Source organism: Pygoscelis adeliae, unplaced genomic scaffold (genome assembly GCF_000699105.1).
Source record: "Pygoscelis adeliae isolate BGI_AS28 unplaced genomic scaffold, ASM69910v1 Scaffold413, whole genome shotgun sequence".
Classification (NCBI taxonomy): Eukaryota; Metazoa; Chordata; class Aves; order Sphenisciformes; family Spheniscidae; genus Pygoscelis; species Pygoscelis adeliae.
This window is the reverse complement of record NW_008824403.1, coordinates 1,620,940-1,634,833: the sequence shown is the minus strand read 5'-3', so window position 1 is coordinate 1,634,833 and position 13,894 is coordinate 1,620,940. Positions and strand designations below refer to the sequence as shown.

The 13,894-nt window shown below is 37.0% G+C and overlaps 1 protein-coding gene across 1 annotated transcript in view; it reads left to right on the top strand.

The window, feature by feature from the left end:
• DLG1 (discs, large homolog 1 (Drosophila)) overlaps nucleotides 1-13,894 on the top strand; it is a 177,238-nt gene that overhangs the window by 96,274 nt on the left and 67,070 nt on the right. Inside the window, exons 5-6 of the mRNA XM_009320409.1 lie at nucleotides 7,801-7,899; nucleotides 12,041-12,094. Of these exons, the coding sequence (XP_009318684.1) occupies nucleotides 7,801-7,899; nucleotides 12,041-12,094 (153 nt within the window). The remainder of the gene's footprint in view (nucleotides 1-7,800; nucleotides 7,900-12,040; nucleotides 12,095-13,894) is intronic.

Genomic DNA, 13,894 nt, shown 5'->3' with positions numbered 1-13,894 from the left:
CTTGTGCCCCTCCAGCCTTCTCAGTTGGTAGAGCATGGGAAGCTGGAAAGTCCTTGACTAGTATAAACGCTACCTAGCAACAACTAAAACATCGGTGTGTTATCAACATTGTTCTCACCCTAAATCCAAAACACAGCACTGTACCAGCTACTAGGAAGGAAATTAACTCTATCCCTGCCGAAACCAGGACAACACCTAACACGGGTTATGAATGAGGATGGATGGCAGTTATGCTTTATTCTTACCACCGTTAGACCCCACCAAACAGCCTGTAAATCCCTGAAGGTATGTTTAGATGAGTACTGGCTTTTGTGATTTTGAGGAATGTGGATGCAAAGTTCTTAAAATAGCAGGCTTCACTAATGAAATGCCCTGTGGCATTCTAGGATGTAATTCAGAGAAAAGATACGAAACTACATTGCCAGACCTTAAATTATACATCTCTAGAAAGAAAATATTCCATTTATCTTCAGCTTTGTCACTGGGTATTGAACCAAAATTGTTTCTTCCTACCACTTTTAAAGTTTTGTTCACTTTGGAAGATATTTTATTTCCTACTTCCAAGAAGAGGTAATGAATATGGGCTTGTTTTCATCTGTCAAGTCATATTAACAGAAGTTGCTGATTTTGTGGTATCTGCTTGAAGGCAATGGAAGGGGTGAAGTACAAAATTATTTTTGGAGGATTCTCCCAGCTATTAGAATTGCTTTTGGCAGTAATGAAAGTTGGTTATTAAAGCGTTAAAAAAGACCTTTGGAGACCCTTTCCATGGGTATTGTTATCCAGCTATTGAGTGGGTGTTACAGAATGTGGAAAGAAAATGATTCGTGAAGAAGTACTACTTGTAAAAGATTACTGGCACTTTAACAGATTGCTGCAAAGAAGTGTGCACTATACATTCGATGTAGTAATTTAAAAGAATGAAATATTGATGATTCAGCTTTGTGTTAGTAACAAATTGTTCAGAGTTTGTATGCAATATGAAAACACAACCTGATCCTGAACCCCCTCTGGTTATGAAAAATCACTTAGCGCTTGATATTAGAGTGGAGCAGTTCATGCTAGTAATTAATACAGTCTGCAGAGAACACTTGCTGGTTCAGGCTTTCTGCAGTCAAAAGCCAGTCTGCCATTAGTTACATAACTGCTTTTTCTTGCTTTGAATTATGCATGTGTCCCACTGCTTCGTCAGAGATTTTTTGTTTCCTATCAGTGCGACTGCAAGGCAGGCTCTGCCTTACCTCACATGTGTGAATGTAATTGGGCATAATGATCCCGGTGACTCTCAAATATCTGATTAATCTCTTTAAATATCATTCTTCTTGCCTTTTCTACTTTTTTTCCTTTTTTCTTCTTTTTTTGCTGTTGTCTGTTTTCATTTTGTTTATACCACAGTTGTTCTAGATAAGCCTTACTATGCATTGATTATATATTCCATTCCTCTTCTTCCCACGTTTTTTTGACCAAGATGCTATATTCACTTTCCATACTTGCATAACACTAAATTTCAGTGCGGCCTAAGCTTTTTTGCTGGAGGTTGCCCTGGCACACCGTGCAGCCCTGGACGAGTTAGGTGTTCTGCCTGTACCTCCTATTCCTTGGCTGTGTTTTGGTGCTTGGACTGTTGCTCTTGGAACTACAAGTGCCTTCAAGTTTTTGTTTTGCTTTTAATTACTGATATCATCTCAGGGACCAAAGGCACGAGGACTTCCAGAAAAAACCTTGTGCTGTTACCAGTTATCTGGTACATCATCTTCATTCTTTTGCTACTGAAGTCAGCATGTCTGAAAGCATGCTGGAGAGATGTGAATTCCTTTGTCTCATCTTTTGTCTTGTGTCTTCCTGTTTCTTGTTTGGAGGAGAAGATAGGAAGCTGGACAACTGGGTTTCCAAGAATACGGTATCCAGCATCTTCTGCCCTTGCCCTCACAGTCTCACCTAGCGCGCTTCAAAGCTGATTTTCTTTTTAATCAACAGGCTACTTGGACTACGTGTTTTCAACAAAGTTGATGCCTCCAGGAATAAGATGTTCCTTTTGAATCTGAAACATCACATATTTTGGGATTTATTATGTACACAAGAGAAAAGCCTTATCCCCAAAACCCCTTGCTTCTTCCTTCCTACATTTTAGTAATTAGTTAGTGTCGTGCTGGGTAGAAAATAGAGTGTCCTGATATGCAAGTAAAATGGGTGATATGAATGCAGCCTGTTAAACCTCAAGCAATCTTGATAATATCTCTGGAAAAAAATGTTTGTTTGTGGTTTACCAAAGCAGCCATTTGGCACACTGCTGCCAAAGAGCACTGATAGAGGCTTTGACACAAGACACAGCCTCTGTCCGCTAATTCCCGCAGGCTGGGGAATGTGCCTCAGAGTTGCTTAGTATTAATGCGCCTGTGGAAATTTCTCAAAGGAGAGAAAGTTAGTTGTGATGTGCTGGTTTTGAACTGTTTACCTATATGCACATTAACAACATCCTTATCTTCCTCTCTGCCTTTGCCCTGCAATAACAAAATCCAGAGATTCTTGGGTTGTCTAGAGCAGAACAGCCTAGGTGCAATCTGCCCATGTGTATTAGTGGGACACAGTCCTCCAGCTCCCTGATACTTCAAAGGCAAAAGACATACCTACCATACACATGCGCAAGTCCGTGAATGTATGACCAACGCATTTCCAGCTTCCTGTCACTGGCCAGAAACCCTCCTGTCTCTGCGTTTATGAATATTGCATTAATGATATGTTATGCAGCTCTTGATTACATCCATTCTGGGTGGAAGATGAGACATGGCAGCTCTTGGTGATTAGAGGAGCATCTGTCAGTTCCTATTTATCTCTTAATATCTATGCTATAAATAACTGGAAATGTTTGTACTTAGGTCTGTATTTCTAGTTTTTTATTCTGTGTGTAAAAATTACGCTGACTCATATTATTTAAATATTCAGATTTGCTGTAGGAAAGTATACAGTGAGAGGGAGAATAACCATGTTTTAATGCTATGAACTGATGAAATGTCTCCATTTTATCCAAATATAGTACAGCTGACCTAATCAAGCTTTGTTTCCTGTGGGCTGGTGTCCTCCATTCTCATCATACCCAGTGCCAGATACTCAGGTTCACAGCATATTCCTAGAACAGACCCGTGGGGCAAGAGGCAGATGGTGTGTGCTATGGCTGGTCCACAACTATGCTGGTTGTGTGTCTGCTGTCGAGAAGACTGCATGACCACTGCCTTGAGCCTGCTTCCTTCTGTGAGGCTAGGAATATAGGTGTCTCTACTTAGCTGTCAATTTTCATGTAGACTCTGGGAAATTAACTTTTGATCCTTACCTCTTTTTGGAATGATTGGTTGGTAAAGTTAAATATTCAACAGCATGATTAAATCAAACTATCTCCTCATTGTGTGCATTTTTGGGGGGAGGGTAGGAATTGTTTTGGAGCTCTTTTGTTTTGAAAATTGGGATAGAAATGTGATATAGAGATCATGCATCTGTGGCATTAAAAACTGAATTAATAAAATAATAAAGAACTCAGGTTTGTTTAAATGTCTTAATTTTTTTTTTTAGCTTTTAATTTAAGCAGTGTGCACCTTAAAATTGTCGTCCCTCAGTGCTGCTGTATTTCATGGAAATGCAAGTCTTAAAATTATTAAAACAAAAGTAATTTTTGTTACTGTTATGGTCTGAACAAATTTGTTTTCTTTGATGGAAGTTTAATGTTGAAATCTTGTACGATGTATCTGCCCATTCGCAGTTCATATACTTTTCATCATAAGCTTCTGTAAAGTCATTAGTTTTCAGCCCCCATAAAGTGTTCAGAAAAGTAGAGGAATTGCTATATTTTAAAATTTTCTACATGTAAACCTCGGAGAAGTTTTGAGGTGGTAAAATATAACAAAGTTTAAGCATAGTAGGAGCTTATGGAAGAAAGAAAGCAACTATAACCTTTCATAGCTTCTTTTTCATAAAAAAGTCAGATGACTTTTGCCATCTATTCAATAATTTGTGCATTGCATTGATTATTTACGCCCAGCAAATTGACTGTCTTGTGGTGGTTCAATGGTGCTCTTTAAATAGAGTGAGAGAGTACACAACATGCAGTACTCGCTAAAACAGCATGTAGCGTTTCTTCCTATGACCATAATCTAGAAAACAATCATATTTTTAACTTTCTCGGGAAGCAATATTTTGGTTTATTTTCCCTCCATTTTTTTGCAAAAAGGACTGTTTGTGTTGCTAGTTTCATGACTACTCACTGTTATGACTACAAATACTGTGGTGCTACAGATGATGGTGAAATGGGAATGCTCAAGGTCACTGATTTAACAAGGAGCCCGAGAATGGAAATACGTCCAAATCTTCATATGCAGCCAAAGCAGCCTTACCGGCGTCAGCAGCAGGCACTAAGCATTCGTACATCTTTTAGTTCGTCCACGTTGCCAGTGTCTTCCAAACACAGAGGAAAATTTATAAACCTACGTGACAGTGTAAAAAAGAGTCCTACAAAAAGCACAGCAAAAGTAAAAGCTGCTAGTGGTTGGGTGTCTGATGGCTCATGTTCTAATTGTTCTTTAGAAAAGGTATGTATTGCGCTAGGTATCTACAGATGTGCATTTTTGGTGCAAACCGTAGAAAGTATGTCACGCTTTTTTCTTTCTGTAGTTTTATCCCTGCTATTTCTAGAGACAATGTTAATTTTCTTTTGTATTTTATCACTAGAAATCAAGGTAGTAATAATTGAAATTGGGCTGGCAAAGAAATACTTCTGCTCAGTGTTTTCCCATTAAGATTGTTGCACTGTATACAGTGTGGGTTTTTAATAGTAATTTCTGGAAAGTGAGGAAAGTCTGGTTTGCTTGATTTGTTCTCCAAAATATGTCTTTTAGTACTTGACAAATAACAGCGTTATGGAATTTGCTGGTTTAGTTGATGTGCTTTCGGATGTGTATGGTGCTTTGACAATTTCAGGTTAGTTGGTATTTCCTCACAGAAGGAGTTATTGTGTGTGTTGGTTAAACATGAGAAAATGGGTGTGTTCTTCCTTTTCACAACATCTGGATTTAGTGTTAGGTTAGGTTTGGAGGCACTCCTTTTAATTCATTAATTCATTAACAACACTTAAAGGTGTTATTATCTTAGCGTTTTTAAACATACCACTTAAAATTGAATGATTATTTTTGTTTCTAAATATTTTAAAGTCCATCCTTACACTTTAAAAAAGAATTACTTGAGATTTATTGTACTGTTGTAGCAGAGTGGCTTTTCGTTGTAGGTGTTAACACATTCATTTAAGCTGACAGGCTCTGTTAAAGTGAGTTATTGTTCAAGTCAAGCATTCCTATATATAATAGTCTATCGTACTTGTGTGCTACAGTTTATATATATTCAAAACAAGGTTTTTAATTGGCCCGTTGCTTTCTTTGTAGTTTAAGTAAGTTTGTGTCTATTTAAACCAGAGTTATTAAATGTTGTAGTCGGAGACATATTTATTTAAAGTTATTTTGAGGATAAGCTTTTGTTTTTCAGAATACTGTAGCATATTAATTTGGAGAATTCCTAAAAATTACAAATGTTTCTTGAAAATTCCTGGGAAGTAGAGCATTGAAAGCAATACCCTGAGCTACTGGAGCCTATTCAGCTGCTCTCACAGATACCTGTGCCATGTAATAATTTTCAGACTGATTATGTGCCACACTAAAATAAAATCAGCATTCTGCTATTATAACGATGTTCCAGGTCTTCTTGCCTTGATGGTTAGTAATCTTTTAATTTCTTGTGTTGTCCTTCCTTGTGGTAGCCATAGTGCCTACATCAATTCACTGTATTCCATGAAACGTTTAAGTGAAGACAGTCTTACCTTTATTTGGATTTGCACATCCTTTGAAGGTGGTTGCCAGTGTTGTCACCTCTTTCCTCACGCACATGGTAGTGGAGGAGACTCAACAGGAACATTGCCAGGACACTTGGGGGAGCATGCTTTTAAGAGTCAGTGGATACTAAACTATCAGCACAAAGGGAAAATACAATGACAGTACTAATAGCTTATGAGACTGGAACCTGAAAGAATTAAAGGACTTGGAACAATGTCAGTTTTAAAACAATAAGGATAAAAATTGGAACTAGTTGGGAGGGTTCTTGAAGCGTTTAGGAATGAGAAGCCCAGAGAGAGAAGGGAGTTAAGAACTGAGAAAAAGAAGGAATTGGGAAAACAAAGCTGCTGTTGGGTGCAGAGGGGAGAGGTGCAGATTGTTTGGTCCATAAGGAAATCAACTGTGACTGTGTCAGTTACTTTGCTAAGTCAGAGGGCAGGGGAGTGTGATCAGTGTCTAAGAATAACTTCAATTTGTTTTTAACCTTATCTTATTGCAGGAGTTATAACTGTAAAGCTGGAATTTTCCTGACCTGCTAATGGTTAGCTTGTCAGCCTTAATGTTGTGTTATATTTTGATGTGTAATATGTGAATATCTGAAATTTTGGTTAACAGGATTTTTTACTGCTTGCATACATGGGAAGCTACTTACTTTGGAACAAGGCAGACTTGAAGGGGTGGCTTACTTTTTTGCATGTAGGGCTGAGTGATTGCTCAAGCTATTTAATTTGATCTGTCCTCTAAAGGTTGCATCGTTCTTCCAGTAACTGCAGGTTTGTTGCATTGAGCATTTTCTGCATCCTTTGCAAAATGGTATTATCATTATTTTAGACCAGTTTAGATTCTCCCCCACCCCCCCTTTTTTAACCCTTGAAAGATTGTGCTGTTGTCCGCAGATGTAAGGATGTTTAAAAGACAATAGTAATAATCTTTGAAGATATCAAATGTATCTTTTTCTTACATCTTTCAATAACTGCAGCATTTTTCACCAGCTGTTCATTTTAGATTGACTTTGAGCTGAAAAAAACCTGTACATATACCATATGTACACTTAATAAGGGTTGCTACTCTTGGGCTGTTTCAGGTTCCTTAATATTTGCTTTGACCATTTAATTTGGTGTATGCTATTGGTGTATGTTGCTTTGTGTTTTAAAATACCTCAAACTTTTAAAATGTGTTTAATACTTCTATGTTCTGGGTTTTTGGTTCATTTTCAGGATTTAGTATTTTCATTTGTCATTATGCTTCATTATATTTAAAGATCCAAGAATGTCTTGGAACAACTAAGTCGCAAGAGCTTTGATCTGCTGTTCAGCTTGTAATTTTGATGATAGTTGCCAGTAGTTTATGTTGCTGACAACCAGTATGTTAACATCTCAAAATGATTTGAGACAATTTTGCTCAAAATACTATTTGTAATCTTGTTCCCTTGCAGCTTAAGTGTCAGTAGCTTTCCTGGTTAATATTTTAATGAAAATTCCTAAGACCAAAATTCCTTTTTCAAAAAGGAATATTAACTTTGCTCAGTACTGTCAACTTCAGCCACTGTTTCCCTGCTTTTGCACACTGTTGTATAATGGTGAAGGGCCTCTGTTGTGAAACCAGCCCACAAAAAGCCTGTCCATTGACATGAACGGGTTTTCTGTTGGACCCCAAAGTCTTACTACGCTGCTGCAAGGTGAGTAACTTGGTGGCAGTAAGCAGCATGGGTATGTCTTACGGCTTTGGGTTCTCTGACATTAGCACGTTGCTGGGGATGCGCTGCCATGCACAGTATGGTTAAAGGTCATTGTTGGTCTTCAGTTGTGGTTATAGTCTCCAAATCCATATGCTATTAAGAATTATTTTTTTAAGCTGCTAAATTTGAATCTTGTTTGTTTTAAAATGTTTTTCTAGTTTTCATTATTTTTGACATTTTGTTGGTGATTTTTAGCCTACAGAAGCTGTTCCTTCCTCTTCTCCTATTGTCCCTGTGATCCCTGTCCCACCAGTCCCTGCTGAGACCACTGTCATCCCATCCACCATACCACAGGTTTTTATTCTTTTTTTTTGTTAAATTTGTTCAACTTTTATTTATTCAATTTATTTCATTGTTTTGTTTAAATTCACGTTTTGGTACTCTTACAAACAGGTTTGAGATGAACTGTGAAATAGCTGAATTAGTAATACACTGAAGTTTCATCCTAATTTTTGTTTGTTTTATAGCAGCTTTTAGTCCATTTAAAATGTCTATATTTTCACATGGAAGTATATTAGTAAGTTGTGAAATAGCTAAAGAAAAAACCCTCAAAAGAATGGAAAGAAGCAATAGGATATTTTGTGTTCTCACATAATAATTTTAGAGCCATTTCAACCTTACTGAAGTTGTTATTGCTTGATTGATTTATTTATAGAAAATTGTTGTCTCATCTCATCTACAAATGCTTAATATGTCTTTCATCAATTGCACTTGCATGACATTTCTTCTGTTCTCCAGCCATTTGTTGGTATTAGTGTGCTTGGGGGCATTTAGAATACAAAAGGGTGGGGGGGGGTGGGTGTGTGTTTACCCCTCTATTCCCAACATATTTGACTCATAGACTGTGCTTCCCTTCTGGACCTTCATCCTTTAGGTCACATAATGTCAACACACACACACAAAAAAAACCCCAACCCTGTCAAGACAAGTGAAAGCAGTAAACATGAGTTAACATTAATATCTTGTATACAACTTGGAATATGTGATCACAGCATGGCAAACTATGGAATAATTTAGGATAGATAGCAGTTACATTTTTGCATATTGAATGGCATTCTGCTTTTGTTTTTTGTAACTTAACTGTAACTTTCAGTGCAAAAATCTCGAATGATGGGTGCATGCCTTCTGAAAAGATGGGTCACTTCTTAGAATTGTTTGGTGACAGATATTTATTAACTTTAAAGGGGAATTAAGCTATCCAGAATAGTACTGGGATATTTTTGTAGTATACGTCAGTTTTCTTTTTTTTTTTCCTTAAGGTCTGCTTTCAAGCTATGGGGCTAAACTTGCGACAGGTGGTAATCTTTTTCTCTCTCTGCTACATTGTTAAATTTTACACAATCCAATAACTATCAAAAGTTTTTAGTTGGCTGTTTCATAGTGCAATTTCTAGTGGATGTATGTTTACACAAATCTGTCACCCGTACCTTTCCCAACAGGCAGACCAGAGACTTGATTCGTTTCAGAACTATTTCCTTCTTATAAAGGGATTCTGCCCATGTCAGGAGCAGACTAGTGCGACCAGTGGACTTCTGCTGTCAGCCTTGGTGGATAAAGATAACTGCGTTAGTAGTAGCATTTACTTTCAGCGAATTGCCAGTAGGCTAAACTTAAAGTAAAATAATTAGTGCTATATGTATTTATATTTTCTTTGACTGCCATTGCTGTGACAGTGTTAATGTCCATTGATGATGCTGGATTACAAGCAGAAGAGTAAGAATTGAGTGGTCTATGCCTCTGTCTTCTGAGTGTATATATAAATGTCTGCGGGAGTCAGCTATATAATTCTGCATCATATGTGATTCTAAGCAATTAGAAAATACCACAGAAAGTTATAATCAACTTTGGATTTGGCAGATGCATTTTTGCGTGATAGATACATCTCTCTATTTTGTTAGTTGCTTTACCCCGTAGGCAAGCCCTTAGTCTGCTTGTAAACAAACTTGTCAAACGACTTTTAAATATTTGAACAAGCCCTGGCACAGAAGCTTGAAAGCGTTAGGTAATTTGGAGAACTCTTGCATAACAGACTGAAATACCAGGTCTTCCTTCCAAAAACATTTGATGTGTTGAGTTAGATGTGCCCTGTGTCTTTGTAGTGTCCAGGCATACCTTTGGAATGCCTGGCGCAAAGCTCTTCTCCTTCCTGCTCGGAAATGATGGTAAATTACTGCTTCTTGATGGAGAATTCAGATAAATGCAGAAGGAGTGTTAGGAACAATCACTTAACTTACCGAAGGTGTTTTGCATCTGTTGGCTAGTTTGTGTCTCAAACATACTGTTCACGTAGAAACCTCACCTACTAATAGCAATTTGTTTTTAGCTAGTCTTCCTCTTCTGTTTTAAGACATTAAAAGAACACCACCTGTCAACCTCAAGAAAAAGATTCATGGGAAACCAGCTTTCACTGATACTGCCTTTGTTGAATATACTTGGATATTACTGAATCCTAATATTAAATAAAAATAAATTCCAAAATTGAGTGAAATGTAAAGAATGTGACTGAACTTTAAAAACTAATCCTGGTTTTGTTTTCTAATTATAAATTAAAAATCTTTTCATAGTTGATACACAAATATAAAATAAATGTATGTATGCTGTTCTCTTGTAGATCCAGTGGAGATTAGACTCCTAATGCCTCATACTCAGTCAGGTTCTTTTTAATACAGTGTGTTGTTTTGTTTTTCTTAAAACCGTGTTAATTGTAAAGCTCTTACAGGGATGGTGATGTGTAATTTAATTGACTGGTATTTTTAGTACAGGATCTTATTTTTAATTTAATCTTATTTTACTAGAACTTGTACTTGAATAAGAAGCAGAAATCGGAATGTAAATTAATGGCAGAAAATGGTTGTGAGGGATAGCATTGTTTTGACAGAGATTTTTATCATTACTAGTAACTAGTAATTGATTTCTGTACTGCGTAAAGTGTGCCCATGCTTCTACTGAGAATTGCTGGGTGAGAAAAGTGTTTGGCATCTTGACGGAGTCATAAGTGTCATCCTTTTTGTTTCCTTTTTTTTAATAGTCTACTCTGTTAACTTGTATATATACCACCTGATTTTAGTACTTATTAAATGATACGGGCCTAATTTCTGACACAGCAACCTCAGCAGATTGATGACTCCTGTCTAGTGATGGTAGATTATTCATCTCAGTCTTTTGTAAGGAACTTCTGAGTCATTGCTTACTTCCTGGCTTTTGGGGGCTTTTAAAAATCATGAATTCTTCAGAAGTATGTTGTTGTCATGGTAATGAAACTAAAATGCAGAATATGAATAGGTTAATGTAATTGTCATGTTTTGGTAGGTCTTAAGCTTATCTTTGAATGAGTTTAATACTAGCTTCTATTGCAGCCTGTTAAACTGTCCCTAAATTTATTTACACACACATGAGATTTAAAAAAAAAAAAAAAAAAAAGAAAAAAAGTCTTAACTTTAAAGATAATGGATTTTTATACATATAAAAAAATCTCAGCTTCATTAAAGCAGTAAGGAGATTAACTTTGTTTTGTGCCACTGAGTTTGTAGGTCTCGTTGAACTTAATACAGCAACAGTATTTGGAGTCTGGAATATATCTGCAAACGTTTTGTTTTGTTCTTAGAGCAGGCTAGATGCTACCTATTTTAAAGGCAGATAATTGATGCAAATACAGGAAATGTATTTATTTGGAAGTATTTCAGATAAATGTCACCAGTCTGTATGGATTTTCTTTCAGTTGAAACCACATTTTTTGCAGAAGGATTCTCAGTAACATCAGGAAGTAAAAGTGTTAGCTTATTCTAGCAGTTCCTGGCTAGCAAGAATGCTATGCTATTTCATATTTCTATAGCAATAATCTCTGACTGCTTATGGCTTGTGAATCCATAACAATTTTCTGATGGAAGCACGTGCTGCTGTGTGGTAGATGAATGTCTGCTGTGGATTTGCTTTCAGTTTTGTTGATCCTTCCATACAGAAACTTCCATTTCTGTAAGTTTCCATTTTGCAGGTTGAAGGGCAGGGGGTGGTGGGGTGGGGGTGGTGGGGAGTGTTCCTGGTAGGAAGAAAGAGGAATCAAATCCACCAAAAAATTTGGTTTTAAGATATTGGCTGGTAAGGCAACTTCTGAATGTCATTTCACAAGTACTGGGGTAACTGACATCATGTCAAATGATAGCATGACTCAGTTTTTCTTTTGAAAATAATGAAGATAATAAATGACAGAACTTGTATATACAATACGAGCTCAGAGTTTTTGGAAGAGTGTGGTTTTGTGGCATGAAAGCACTTTGTTCGGGGTAGAAACAAGTGTTTCAGAAGGTGAATTTTTAAGATTCTCAAGCTGAGGCTACCTTTTAACAGAACTTCGAGAAACACAACAAATTAAATGTTGTATAATTATCATTAGTATTTCTCTTATGCTGTATAATTTTTCTTTATTCTTTTGTTAAAGGCAAATCCCCCTCCAGTGCTGGTGAATACAGATTCTTTGGAGACTCCAACATACGTAAGCCTACACTTGCTTTCAGTTATAGCTTTAGATAATGTTTTATGTATGTAGTTGTTTAGATCTGTTTCTGTTTAATAAAACCTATTTGACCTCTCTGGTGGTGCTTGATTTCGTCAGCTGTCCTGATGATTATTTGAAGTCCTTAAATAGCTGTTTCGTGGGAAAAAAAATGTTGTAGATTGCAGGTGGCAGGTTCTGTGTGAGTACCGGTGTGTGACAGTGCAAAGCAGTTGTTTGAGGTTCAGTGTTCAGAGAACAATCTATTTCTTCAACTGTGCAGTCTGATGCTTTAATATTTAATGTGCCATTTCTGTTGCACTTCTCATAAAAACAATTCTTAATGCAGTGGCTATACTTAAGATTTTAGTGCTCTAAATGTTCCTAAAAATGGGGTGGTTCTGTTTGAAACATTAAGGTGGTAAGTGTAGTTATGTGGAAGCTAAAATTTGTGTTTGGCAGTGTGTGTTTTGTGATAGGAATACCACTGGCAGATAGATATTTCGGAGGCTTTGGAATGTATGTATTCAGGTCTGAATTTCTCTCCTGTACCTTCCTCCTACAGTTACTTGTATCCCACTTGCTTGTCATTTTCCTGAACGGTGTTAATGCCTGTACTAGTTGCTTTATATTGTGTTTATTCTAAGTACTGGTAAATCTTGTCCTTGTCAAAAGCATTCATAACTTAGCAACACTGCTAGAAAGGAGCTGTAATAACTCAAAACAGACAAAAGCGTGAATTAACAGCTTAAGCAGAAGACAAAAAGTTAGTACAGTGACATAATTGGCTCATTTATGAGTCCTGGGTGTAATAATGATGCCTCTGACTGAAAGATCACAGCAGTAGTCTACAGTGTGTGGCCCTTCTATTGATGTGACAAAGACACAGTTTAGAAAAGTGTACTGAAGGTGAGGTGTCTCCCTGCACACACAAACTAAACCAAGAAGAAAAGTGATTAATAAATACGTATTCACATTTCGCAAGGCCCCATCTGATAGAGGCACGTGGAGGACAGTAGATAGTAGCAATAGGAAGAGAAAATAGCATTAACAGAACAAACTGGCACTCAAAATTATAAGCTATCTAAATTATCAGTTTGCAGTGAATGTAAAACAAACAAGCCCGTAACTATCTGTTATCTAACCTACTCTGTAAGCATAGGAAGTTGAGTAAAGGAATGTCCTTCTCAGTTCCCAAGTAGCTAATGGAGTTGTTAAGTGTTAAGTAATGTAAAATCATACTTGTGAGGTAGCTGAATCATGAATCTGCAAAAACCTTAACTATTAAAGCCTTTTCTATTGAAAGAAGAAAAAAGCAAAATATGAATCAAGAAAGTCATCGAGGAACAAATGGTCAAGAACACAGCCCTCGTTATCTGAATCATAAAGCTGCTGAGGAAGTACTGCCTCTTAGAACTCAAAACTGGGTTGGAAAAAAACACCGAGAAGCATATTTTTTTATTCTTTGTAAAAGCCCAAGGAAATACAAACAAAACTCAAGTTGGTTGCACATGAAAAGATTACCGTACCAGCAAAATTAACTTCAGTACAGTCAAAAGGCTCTAACCAAATTCTGCTGAACTACTAATAGGTTTTCACTTTCAAAGAATCATAGAATCATTAAGGTTGGAAGAGACCTCCAAGATCATCGAGTCCAACCGTCAACCCAACACCACCATGCCCACTAAACCATGTCCCTAAGCGCCTCATCTACCCGTCTTTTAAATACTTCCAGGGATGGGGACTCTACCCCTTCCCTGGGCAGCCTGGTCCAATGTTTAACCACTCTTTCAGTAAAGA